The 13,726-nt window shown below is 46.5% G+C and overlaps 1 protein-coding gene across 4 annotated transcripts in view; it reads right to left on the bottom strand.

Moving 5' to 3' along the window:
• Nucleotides 1-13,726, bottom strand: part of TWF1 (twinfilin actin binding protein 1) — a 251,500-nt gene that overhangs the window by 129,888 nt on the left and 107,886 nt on the right. For all 4 annotated transcript variants that reach the window (XM_078674280.1, XM_078674278.1, XM_078674281.1 and 1 more), the window contains exon 4: nucleotides 18-113. In XM_078674280.1, coding sequence (XP_078530406.1) covers nucleotides 18-113 — 96 coding nt within the window. The remainder of the gene's footprint in view (nucleotides 1-17; nucleotides 114-13,726) is intronic.

Here is a 13,726-nt window from a genome sequence, read left to right as displayed (position 1 = left end):
TTTCAAAGGGACTATACCTTCACGGTCCCAAACACTTCATGTTTAATGTGGCCACCTCCAAATTCTTTCTTCACAGTTGCTCTGGTTGCTGCGTAAAGCATTTTCTGACGGACCTAACAAACAAAACAGTCTGAGATTATTATTAAATCTAGAATAGAAATGCATTGTTGAAACATTGGTTAAGTGAACTGGCATTTCATTCTACTCATTAAAACAAGCCTGAGTTCTATGCTTTACATTTTATGAAAGAGAGTAGTGTTAAAGTGCACTTTGTCATTGAGAAATGTATGAAAATTTGCCATAATGTGAGGTCATGCACAAAAGAAACAAACAGGTTACTTACCTTAAGCAACATCTTTCTGGTGTATACTCTATCTAACCACAAACTCACAACCTTGTGAAAAATCCCCAGACAAAAGACTGGATCCAGAGACTTTCAGAACAGTTCTCCTGTGTTCTGCCAACATCATTACGGTCAGAAAGTGACGAGCATTACTATATATAAACACCACCCATGCACACTGAAATGAGTTGCTTCCTAGGCTTTCAAGCCATTTAGATGCACACCCCATCACCAAATTGATCCAGCCAGTGTGCAGATCTCTAGATTGGGATCTTTTTCAATAGAAAACAGTCCAGTTCATAGACTGAGGATGTTGAAAATGTGGCCTTTCTGCAGGGTTGCGCAGAATTTTTCCCCCGCTTTTTTGCTGAACCCTACTTATGCTGGCAGTAGAACTCTGTGCACTTTACCCTTGCTAGGGGTAAAGTGCTTGTGCTCCTTTCTTTAACATGGTAACATTGGTATACACCCCATTGGCTTATTAAATTTGCCAACAGGACCTTAGCATATGGTACCAAGTGTACCCAGAGAATGTACATTAAATGCTACTAGTGAACTGCAGAACTCATTGTGCCATCCACTGCAGTGACACTGTAAACTATGTCTCCAGGCCTAAGCGAGGTTGTACAGTTTTGAAACTACAAATTTAACTAATGGAAATAACCTCTTTTGAAAGGCCTAAACCATCTTTTAAATATTAATAAGTCACCCCTCAGTAGGCCGTATTGATCATAAAGCAAGGTGCACAGTATTTAAAAGTAAGGCAATGTATGTCCTTTCAGTGAAAACATCTGTTCCATAGTAAAGCACTGAGATAACATATTAAGGCTTAAGAAATATTATCTCTGGATAGGAAACAGGTACAGATTTAATTTTTGGACTTTTGAAACATTTATTACAAAACCAATTTACTGGTCAAGTCAGATTTGTAAATGTTTGTAAAGATTGCTTTTAGAAAGTTATCTTTGCCCTGCCTAGAAATTCTTGGAAGTGAAAACTGTATTTTGTTCTCCCAAATCTGCCAGCTAGTAATTGGAATTTAAATGTGCGTGAATGGGTGTGAAGTGCCTACCAAGACAAAATAATAGACTGACCTGAATGGATGGAGGTGATTGTGGGCCCTTCTTTAGCACCCCGCTGGACAGGCCCCTATCACAGCGGGCCTTGTTTTGACATTACAGTATCAAAGCCTGTTTAACATTTGGGATGCACTTCAAGGGAGGAAGACAGGATGCCTAATCAATGTGTGTGTATCCATTGTCTGGATGCTGTAAACTCAGGGCTGTTATATTAGACTTCTGTTTCTGAAGGTATTGTGAGTACACGGACTACCTCAAACTGGATTTTAGTGTTTGATGTAGGAGATAGCTATGATTACCACAGTATACCCCCCACCCCCCAACACACACACACACACAGACCTCAGAGTCCAGGTTCAGTGTGGCTGAAGACTCTGTCTATCTCAAAAATGCCCAAGATGTGTAAGGCTATCCCAGGAAACCTTTACCTCATTGGTTAGGGCATCCCCAGGGGTCATTCCCACCTACTATCTATTGCCAGGCATGTATGTGGAATCTAGTGGAAGAACAATAGAGGACTGCACCTGCTTCCCATGACACGACAAGAGTCCTGAAGTGTGGACCTGCTCTTCCCCAGATCTCCAGGACAAAGACTTAAGACTCCAAGGGTCATAAGTCTGACCTTCTGTTAAAGCTACACGGATTCAACAAGCTACAAGAGGCCCTTCCTGCAGCTCAGTGGGAACTGGACCTGGACTGGACTCTCCTGTTGGCCTCACCCTGTGAATCTCTAAGTGCCTCCCCTGTGGTCCAAGGACGCTTTAGAAGTGTACACCTGTGTTTGATTAGGACATAAAGAACTAAAGTCAGAAGGTAAAATCTTTGACTAGGACGAACCTGGTCAGTGCATCCGACCCACCCTCCATCAAGATCAGTGTTAAATTGCACAAAGGTCCTGCTCTACTATGACCATTGACTATCATTGGCTCTTTGTGCTTCCTGTCCCTATTTCTACTTAAAATTTAAAAAATTCATATCTCTGGTTCCCCTTATTGGATTCTTGTGCCTTATAGTTTATTACATCTTACTTCAATTTTCTAATTCGCTTTGGGATTTTTATTGTTTTGCATTTTGACTTTATTAAGTTTTGGTACTGCATAAATACTTTTCACATTGCCCTAAGATAAGCCTGTATGCTTTGTGCCACAGGCACCAGAGGTTTGTTCTCAGATTCATTTAATGACTTTGAGGGGTCACCATGACAAGGCCTGTGAGTATTACTTGAGATGGTTACATACCTTTCACAATTAATAACCAAATATCTTACAGAGGAGGTGGGAGGGTCAGTGATTAATCTACGGCTAGATAGAGTATACACCAGAAATATCCTACCGAAGGTAGGTAACTTGTTCTCCTGATGGATACTTCTAAGTGCAGATTCCTCACCTTATGAATAGATACCAATGTAATACCTCCTATGATGGTGGGTCTGTGAACTGTCTCAAAACAAAATGTCCCGTAGCACAGAGTAGGAAAACCCCCAACTTGACAGACCTGACTATCAAGGCAGTAGTGCTTTGTGAATCGTGCACTTAAGCCCCCCCCCCCCCCCCCCCCCAGGCTGCATGACACAGATCAGCTCATGCACTCTGCTTGCTATTGCAGTGGTAACTGCTTTGGCCCTGGTGGAATGAGCCCATAAGCCTCCTGGGGGCTGTTTTTTGCCAGTGATTAGCAGATCTTTATGCAGAGAACCATTCATTAGGAGATAGTCCATGTTTGCACTTCTTTGATCCAACCCTTGAAAGAGCTGATCGTTCACTCACTAGTCTTTGACACGATCGATATAGAAATGGTGCTTCGCTGTTTTGCCCGTCCTGCCTCACCTTTTACTTGTCCTGCGCCCCGTGGAGAACCTTCAGACATCTTCCCCGGGCTGTCGAGACCCATTTCCGCCAGCCTCCCGCCGCCCTGCTGTTCTCTGCCATCTGACAGCGGGGCCGCCGAGTGGAGTGAGGCGAGGGGCTGCCTACAACTCCCGGCAGCCCTCGAGGTCTCCAGCCCCACCGTCACCGTCACAACTCCCCGCCAGGAGGCGCATAAAGGTATTCACTGCTGCAGCGAGCGGTGCTTCGCTGTTTTGCCCGTCCTGCCTCACCTTTTACTTGTCCTGTGCCCCGTGGAGAACCTTCAGACATCTTCCCCGGGCTGTCGAGACCCATTTCCGCCAGCCTCCCGCCGCCCTGCTGTTCTCTGCCATCTGACAGCGGGGCCGCCGAGTGGAGTGAGGCGAGGGGCTGCCTACAACTCCCGGCAGCCCTCGAGGTCTCCAGCCCCACCGTCACTGTCTCAACTCCGCTCCAGGAGGCGCATAAAGGTATTCACTGCTGCAGCGAGCGGCGCTTCGCTGTTTTGCCCGTCCTGCCTCACCTTTTACTTGTCCTGCGCCCCGTGGAGAACCTTCAGACATCTTCCCCGGGCTGTCGAGACCCATTTCCGCCAGCCTCCCGCCGCCCTGCTGTTCTCTGCCATCTGACAGCGGGGCCGCCGAGTGGAGTGAGGCGAGAGCTGCCTACAACTCCCGGCATCCCTCGAGGTCTCCAGCCCCACCGTCACCGTCACAACTCCGCGCTAGGAGGCGCATAAAGGTATTCACTGCTGCAGCGAGCGGTGCTTCGCTGTTTTGCCCGTCCTGCCTCACCTTTTACTTGTCCTGCGCCCCGTGGAGAACCTTCAGACATCTTCCCCGGGCTGTCGAGACCCATTTCCGCCAGCCTCCCGCCGCCCTGCTGTTCTCTGCCATCTGACAGCGGGGCCGCCGAGTGGAGTGAGGCGAGGGGCTGCCTACAACTCCCGGCAGCCCTCGAGGTCTCCAGCCCCACCGTCACCGTCACCGTCACAACTCCGCGCCAGGAGGCGCATAAAGGTATTCACTGTTCCCTCTCGCGGGACGCCGGGCGAAGCCCGGGCCAAGGGCGGGCCCGTTGTTGCCCGTTACTGACCGGTAAGGACCGGACCGGGCTACCCCCCTTGTTTTTTACCTTTCTTGACTAAGTTCATTGTCCTACATTTGAGCATTATTTAATTGATCTATTAATCAGTTCAAAATGACTCGAGGAACCAGGAAAAATACAAAGCCCGTTCAAAACTTGACCCATCTGACTGGGCCGATAGACCAATTCATCTCTCGTACCAACGAGGTCATCGACCAGAGTATTTTGGTGCTGGAGTACAGAGTTTCATTGGATCTTGCGAACGCTAAGCGCTCTTCCATGGGCCATTTTGCTGCTGCAGTCTCCCCTAATCAACAAGGCATCCTCACACCTATATGGTCTTTACCAATACCATCAATTACCACTGATGTTGATATCCATACTCTTCCCTGTACTGTGGATCTCTCCGCAACACACTCCTTATCTGACTCACTTTCGCTGGTGGATTTGGAGACCACCCCTAATTTAGAGCTTTGTCAAACGCTGGAAACATCACTAGATAACTAACCCTGGGCGTAGTTCGCGGAGTAGCGCTACGCGAAGCTACGCGAAGTGCACTTCGCACTACGCGAACTTCACGTAGCACTACGCGAGCTGCGTAGTAGCATGTTCGCACTGTGCAAGATGCGTTTTCAATGATTGCACAGTGCGAACAAGCATCCGGCACTGTGCAAGCATTGAAAACGGCATCTTGCACAGTGCGAGCTGTAGTTTTCTGCTGCTCGAGGAGATTATTACTCGAGCGGCAGCTTTCTCAACGCGAACAGGTAGTTTCTCATTGAGAGAGGTCGCGAGCATGCGCAACCACTCACAATGAGAAACCTGACCTCCTCGCGTTGAGAATCTCGCCGGGATGTCATTTTGCTTGCTCGCGGTCGCGAACATGACGTTCAGGACCGCGAACAAGCAAAAAATGAGCGCTGCACTACGCTACGCTGCACTACGCATGTTCGCACTGTGCTACGTGCCGCTCGCGTAGTGCGAAGTTGCAAAAACTTCGCAAACTCCGCGAGCGGAGCGTAGTGCTTCGCCCAGGGTTATAGATAACCACCTTCGTGGGGCTAGGGAGGGTGCTGTCCCAAAAAGGGGTAATGGTAAACAACAATGTAAATCCAATAGAACTGTAGCTCCACAGGACTCTGAGGGGGGCCAGATCTTTCAGGCTGCCCAAGCTAGCACTAACACATCAAATGAAATCAACTCCCAAAAGAACAATACAACCACTGAGATCCTTATTTCTGATCCTACTAGGTCCGCCCAGACTGAGAAACTTTGTACAGTATGCAATACTACGCCCTTTCTGCTATCCACCATAAGGGAACTCCTTATAGAGCACCTAAAACCTCTGCAATCCAGCCTGAGGTATCTTGAAAAACAGCTGACATTATTATCCACTAAAACATCAATCCAGCCAAGTGTAGCCAATAAAAACCAGGAGAAGGGGGAAACCCAACCTTCCAGCTAAAACCCCACAAGCGTCCCAACCAGACCTTGGTAGTGGTCAACCAGTAGTCTCTAATCTATCTTCTATACTACCTAAACACCCAGTTCCATCACCACTCTATCCGACCAACTCTCACGGGGGCGGGCCCTCGGCGAGACCGAGTAACGGTCCGACCCTGGCCTCACAAGGCTCAGCCATTAGCACAAATCAACCTACTGGTAAAAAACAGACATCTCTATATCCCAAAATATTGGAAACCAAATCTTCAGAGTTACCAAAAAGGGGACCCCGTCCAAGGCGCCCAGTGCACCTTCCTCCTGAGGCTTCCCCTTACACGGTTATTCTCACGGGTGTCCCTGAGCTTTCAGAAGGCATCAATGAATCATTTTGGTCCCTTAAAAATAAAGTCCTGCAGTGGCTAAGTCTAAACAGACCATTACAGCACTATCATAATAGCAGAATAACAACAGTACGAAGAGCAACCTGGATAGGGGAGGAACAAAAATCAATTCAGGGGGACTGTATTATAGTGAACTGTGCTGATCCCAATACAGTCAACCATATATGTTCATGGCCATCATTGGAAAAAAAGGGGGGAATTGATGCTCACCATCTTTCCTTTTTTTACCCCCCGGAGAACACCCATAAATATTTCCCAACTGTAAACTGGCAACAACCCTTTGAAGGGCACTGGAACCAGGTGGCCTATACAAAAAGAAACAGCAATAGAGACTGGCATACCCAGGATTGGCATTCACAACCTTGGTTCCCTAGAAGGCCACCGATCCCTATGGAAGGTTGGCAGAGTTTTCCAACCAGAAATCGCTACGAATGTCTGGACATGGTAGATTGACCAATAGTAATCACAGCAAATCTGACCCATGCCCCGACAATTTCTGTAGCCTACACTTGTCCTGGCCAGGAAATAAGCCAGCCCAATCATCAACCCTTTACGCAATTGATACCGCCCACTCTAATAACTGATGCGATTGTATCTCTGGTAGATTCTTCTCCTATTAACACTAGCATAACGCAAAATGTTTTCACGGAGGCTCCCAACGGAGCAACCGTTATAAACCATCCTCAACCCCAAAATATCGATAGGAATAAGCCAGACGCAAATTCGTCAGAGCGCTTGCACTCCCGATCTGCAGTTTCCTCAATATTTAAAATTCCGTTATCACAGTCAAATGACCATCATCGCAGCGCTGATCTGAGCATTCCAATTATCTATTGGAATGTTGCAGGTTTGCGAGCCAAGTTAGTGCTTCAACCTTGGCAGGAAACAGTTAATGCACACCAGGTAGTCTGTCTTCAGGAAACCTGGTCACTAACCCCATACCATTTACTAGGTTATAAAACATTCTATATTCCAGCAATTCAAGGACCCATGGGCAGACCAAAAGGTGGCTTGGCAGTTTACGTTGCCAACACTCTGTCTTCGCTATTTATACGTATGCTAAAAGAAGATCCTAGCTATCAAATGTTGCAAATAAACCTTAATAAAAATTCCACCTTTATTTTTGTTAACTATTACAACAACTCCGAACTAACGGATTGTATAAAAATACTTACGGAGATTACCACCTTTTTAGAAACTTTGCAAAATGATTTACACCCAACCACTGTTTATGTGATTTGGGGTGGTGATTTCAATACTGCATTATGCCCAAACCATAAAAACGGGAACTGCGGCCTGTTAGACGAACACGACAACCCATTTTGCACATTCCATCTGCGGGAACAAATTAAATGAGTCCCTTTTCTCCCAACAACTTGAGTTCGCAAATAACCTAGTAGATCCCCCAATAGATTTCTCCCCAACGTTCCATGGCAGGGGGTCTTTAACTACAATAGATTATATTCTGACCTCACTGAGCCTGAAGGGGCAATTGGCTAATTTTTATACAGGGACAGATGTGAGCAGTGATCACTATCCCATCAGCGTAACAGTGCTACCGAAAAATGTCACCTTACATTCTACCATTACCAGCCACTTAACACAAAGCTCCTTAACCATGAACAAGGTGAATGGATACACAGTTAAATGGGCCAAGGTCGACCCACATAAAATCACGGAACGGGTCCTCGACAGAGCCAGGCCTTGGATTCTTGACTGTCTATCCACTGACGCCTCGCCTGGAACAATCATGGCCAGCTTTCAGCAAGTTTTAAATGCCATCGGAGAGGAGTTTACTCGTAAACTTAGCAATAAAAAATCAAACTCTGTGAGATGGTTTAATGCAGAGTGTCGCAAGGCTCTTTCAGACCTAAAGGCTGCCCTCCGCCGTCCTGTGAGGGATACGCTGGAAATCTCTAACCTACGAAAACTCTATAACACGGCCAGAGCGGGACGTAGGAAAGAAATTAAGAACAATCTCTGGGCACAGCTACATTTTAGCTGCCGCAATAAAGACAGCGCCCTCTTTTGGCAAGTCATTAGAGCCCCTTTTCTGACCGACCTTTCGAAAGACAAACATCTGGATGTTGCAGTTACAGCAGACGAATGGGTCTCCCATTTTTCGAAAATCTTTGGGTTCTTTCAACCGGCCTCTTCGGAAGTTGAACAGTTAAATGGTAACATACCAGTTAAAAATAGCTATCCGATCAACGTAACCTTTACCCACTCTGAGGTTGCGAAAGCTCTAAAAGCGTCCAAACTTGGTAAGGCACCTGGGCCCGATGGGGTGCCCTTAGACTTTTTTCTGCATAACTTCGAACTCTGGTCACCTTTTCTTACCCATGTTCTCTCTGCTGCAACATCTATAGGCCTGCCTAAGTCTTGGTCAACGTCCATCCTGCTGCCAATCTTCAAAAAGGGTGATCGCAACGATCCTGCCTGCTACCGGCCGATCTCCCTTCTGGACACCATAGGTAAAGTTGCAGGCCGGGTGGTACTGGACCGTTTACAATCCTGGGCCCAGACAAATAACATCATGACCGACCTGCAATATGGTTTCCAGAAGGGTCTTGGAACCGTGGAGCAGGCACTGAATCTGGCCCTTTTGATTGGGAAGTATGCTGCAGCCAAAGGAGGAAACATCTTTCTAGTATACGTTGACTTAAGTGCAGCCTTCGACTGCGTCCAGCACTCTAAACTCTGGGCTATACTTAGTGATCTTAAAGTGGATCCAGCTCTCATAGTGTTTCTTCGAGAACTTTACACGGACGCAACGGCGTCTGTTAGATTTGGAGTCAATGGCGAGCTGTCCCCGTCTTTTTCTATCCAAAAAGGGGTAAGACAGGGATGTGTACTGGCTCCCTTCCTGTTCAACCTTTACACCAACGGACTTGAGCTGGCAATGCTAGAAGGGAGCCAGGACTTACCCCAGATCAATCATCGCCCCATACCGACGCTGCTTTATGCAGATGACTCTAATCATCGCGAGAACACTCAACCAACTACAAAAGCAGCTTGATAAGTACTGCTCTTTCATGGGCTCTTTGGGTCTCAAAATTAATATAAAAAAGACATTCACTATGCATATCGGCCCTAAGATCAAGAAACCTAGACCAATCTTTGTCGAAAAGTCAAAATTAGAAAAAACCTCTGCCTATCCATATTTAGGGATATTGGTGGACGACTCCCTAAGCTGGCGGCAGGCCACGGCCAGCAGAAAACTCCTCTTTCAGCGAGCAACGGCCCTGGTCTCTTTCTCTAGGAAACTTGGTAAACCTGCTCCCCCAGAACTCCTAAAAATTTACTACGCAAAATGCCATAGTGTGACTACCTATGGCGCAGGAGTTTGGGGCTATGGCCCGATAGATCCTATCCAAATAGTGGAGAATGGGTTTGTTAAATACCTGTTGGCCCTTCCACAAAGCGCTCCGATCTACGCCTCCCATAATGAGCTTGGTATGGATTACATTACAGACTGCATACGTTTCCAACCAATTCTCTTATGGCAACGAATATGGTCAAAACCAGAATGCCACCTAACACGCTCGTTGATAAACGATTGTATGGCCCTAACGAATTGGCGTAGGATTCCCTGGCTGGCATATGTGGAGAACTTTTTTAAGGACCTAGGCCGTGGCTCATACTTTGACGACCCACCGAGTGTGGAGGATATATCGAGAAAGGAACTAAAGAAAATAAGCATGGACCACTTGAGAGAACTTCGCAGCTCAACTGAGATTGTAAAACCACTTAATTCTCAAATACAAGCTATTCAACTTGTCAAAGGTATTCAACCCTACTAATCGTATTACTTAACTAACTACGAAAAATACCTTTTGACAAGATTTCGTTTCAATACCTTTTTCCGGCTAGTTACCTTTCCTCGGATACAGAACTGGTCGAGAGACATTATGAACTGTCCATGCGACGGAGTAACGACCCAATCCACACTACATATTATGTTTTTCTGCTCATATTATAAAATACCACGAAAAACTTGGATTCTTCCACTTCTTCGATTGATTGGCCACAGGTCTTGCTATCCAGCCTATCTGTCCCTACAATCATTGGACTCACCTCACTCCGCTAAATCTATAGCTATTTTCTTAAAAGCCACCATCAAATTACGAGAAGCTCTTGAATTGAGACTATGAGCTTTCCTATGTCTTTCCTTTTTAATTATTTTCTTCTTTTATATTTTTTATTTTTACACACAAGTATGTAAACAAATACATTTTTTTACTGTTTTTATCTGTACTTTTTATGGTTGCAAATAAGTGGTAACCGAATAAAAGATAATGAAAAAAAAAAAAAAGAAATTAAATGCTCATCTAGGGTCCAACAGATGGAGTGTCTCTTCTTCATTTGGGAGGTAAGGCAGAGCAAGGTAGTGATAGTCTGGCCAACACGAAAAGAAGTAACCACTTCCAGTAGAAATGAAGCTCAGGGTCTAAAAATCAACTTATCAGGGAAGAAGGTGGTACAAGGTAGATTTACACAGAGACTGAAGTTGGCTCACACTTCTAACCGATTTTATGGTGATGAAAAAGACTGTCCTTAGAATCAGAAGTCTCAAGAGACAAATGTGCAATGGCTCAAAAGGGGTGCACATCAAAAATGTGAGGACTACGTTCAAGTCCCATTAGTGCATCATAATGGATTTAAGTTGATATAAATGTTTCAAGCCCTTCAAAAACCTCATCACATCAGGTTATTCGAATAACAAAGGATGATCCGGCAACCGCAAGATGGCCGAAAGAGCAGATAGTTGTACTTGACAGTACCTAAGGCAAGTCTTTGCCGGGCTAGGGGCAAAACAAACACTAAAACTTTAGACAACTTTGGGTTAACCTTCGGTGCTCAATATCGAAGCATAGAAATGCAAAGTGTGCAATCTGAGTGCAACTCCCTGCCGTGCTGCTGAGACAGAAGATCCTCCCAAAGTGGCAGCTTGATCGGAGGAACAGATGCTCACGCCTAGGAATTCCGGGGTATCATACTTTCCTGGCCCATTTCGGAGCCATCAAGATGAATTGGGCCCAGTCGTTCTTGATCTCCTTCAACAATTGGAGCAGGAGAGGCAGTGATGGAAGTAATAGTGGAATCCATAGCTCCACTCTAGAAAGAAGACATCTGCGAATAAGAGCTGCTTTAGAAACTCCAGTGCACTGAAGTACTCACATTGTGTGTTATTGGGGTGGTGAAAAGATTGAGCCAGGGCTCTTCCAATTGCTGGAAATCTGAGTGTCCACCTCCAAGTGCAACTGCTCTGAGTGATCTGCTCAGAGCCTGCCGCTGAGTTTGTCGCACCGATGTTTAAAAATCCCACCAAGTGGTTCACCACCATAGAAATCCCTTGGAAGTCCAGCCACTTCCAGGAGCACAAGGCTGCTTGGCACAGGAGCCAGGACCCCACACCGCCCTGCTTGTTGCAGTACCACATGGCAGGTGGTGTTACCTGTGAGCATGTACACTAGTCTTCCTTTGAAGGTGGACAGGAAGGCTTAAAATGCCAAGTGAATAGGCCTCAACTCCAACAGACTGATGTGGGGTCAAATGTCCATCGCAAACCAGAAGCCTCTGATCTCCACTTTGCCCAGATGCCCTCCCCAACCCAGCAGTGATGCACCTGTGACCAACATCAGCTCTGCATGTGGTCAAGTGAGGGGCCAGCCAGAGACCCAGTCAAAGTCCAGAATGCCAGCACTGCAGATCTTTTGCAATCTCATTTAAAATCTGGATACAATCAAACAGATTTCCCTGCCCACTAAGATTTCAGATCCCACTGCAAAGCCTGCATGTGCAACCTGGCATTTGTCACAAACACGATGCAGGAGGCCAACAATGCCTGCAGCCTCAGAGTTATCCGCAGTAAGATCCAGGACAATGCTGAAACATCAGAAAAATTGCCTGAATGTTGTGGACTCTCTGTTCTGGAGGAAAGGTACAAAACCTTACAGTATCGAGAATGGCTCCGATGAAGGAGAGCGTCTGGTAAGGAGTGAGATCTGACTTCGGCTCGTTGATAGCAAACCCCAAAGATGTTAGGAGGTTTGCCGTTATTTGGAGGAGATTGATAGCTGCTTGGTGCAAGCCCGCCATTAACAGCCAATAGAGGTAGGGAAAACTGGTACCACCAACCTCCATAGAAGTGTCGCAACCCCAGCCATCACTTTTGCGAACACCCCGATGGGAACTGGTGAGGCCAAATAGGAGCACTGCACAGTGAAAATGCTCCTGGCCCACTGTGAGCTGCAGGTCGTGTCTGTTGGGCTTCAGAGGGTGCATGAAAATAAGCGTCCTGCCATTCCAATAACAAAACCCAGTCTCCAAGGTCTAGGGTGGACAGGACATGGGCTAACTTGAGCATCTTCAATTTGTTTTTCTGAAGGAAGGCATGTAGTGGATGAAAATCTAAAATAGGTCAAATACTGAAGTCCTTCTTCAGCACAAGGAAGTAGCAGGACTAACACTCAGTTCCTATGTCCGAGGCTAGAACCCCGTCTATGGGCCCTTTAGCCAAAAGACCGACAGATTGTTTTACATAAGCCACTCCAAGAGCGGTGGAAGGTATGGTGCGGTAGAAAGGAACGGAAGGACATAGCCCAACCTACAATTTATAGGACCCACATGTCTGTCGCAATAGCCTGCCATCCTAGGAGGAGATATCAGATACTGCCTTTGAAAGGGTGGCTGTGTGCCAGCAAGGGTACACAAAAGGAGTTTTGTGGTTGCAGCGGATAGGGGGCCAGGGGACTGAGCCACTCGTCCATCGACCCTGCTGTCCTTATTGTCTCCGGACCACGAAAGGACTAAAAATTCAGTTGTGCCAGAGGAGGGATCAGCCGTTGATGAATGGGAAAATGCCTATCGTAACCACAGAGAGATTGAAATCATTGGTGGAATAGTCTTGTGCGAGTTAAAAAACACAATAAACATGCGGTGACTGCAGTACTTAAAGCGCTCCAAGCCAGAGTGTGCTTTATCACCTAAATGGTGAGATCCATTAAAAGACATATCTATAAAATGGTGTCTGGATGCCCCTGAAGAAGCCTGTGGACCTCATTCAGGTAAGGTTCTAGAAAGCCACACTAGCATCCTTGGCACATCCCAGACAATCAGAGACGTTCAGTCCTGAGTGTTTCACAAATGTTGCCACACCGTGGCCATGGTAAGGAAGGCAATGGGGTCAACCCAGCTGGTGGATGCCTGTACCACAAGGCTCTCTGGAGTGGGATATTGTATTAGGAAGACAGGGTCACTAGGTGCAAAACGATAGCGACAGGGAACCTGTCTATTAACAGTTGGCTCTGAATAGGGCTTAACCCCGGTGCCTAGAAGGCTGACATTAAGTGCCTTGTTAAATGGCAACAGTGGCTCAATTGGAGCCTGCTCAAGCTGTAGAACATTTTTAATATGTTAGATTTCATTTCCATGGTTGGTAATAGCAAATATAACACCTCAGCTGTCCTTCGCATCGCTACAGTGAAGGAGGCACTTTCCTCTCTTGCAGTACCTGAGGGAGAC

The sequence above is a fragment of the Lissotriton helveticus genome, chromosome 1_1 (assembly GCF_964261635.1).
Source record: "Lissotriton helveticus chromosome 1_1, aLisHel1.1, whole genome shotgun sequence".
In the NCBI taxonomy this organism is placed as follows: domain Eukaryota; kingdom Metazoa; phylum Chordata; class Amphibia; order Caudata; family Salamandridae; genus Lissotriton; species Lissotriton helveticus.
The sequence above is the reverse complement of the archived record's forward strand: the minus strand, read 5'-3'. Positions and strand labels throughout refer to the sequence as shown.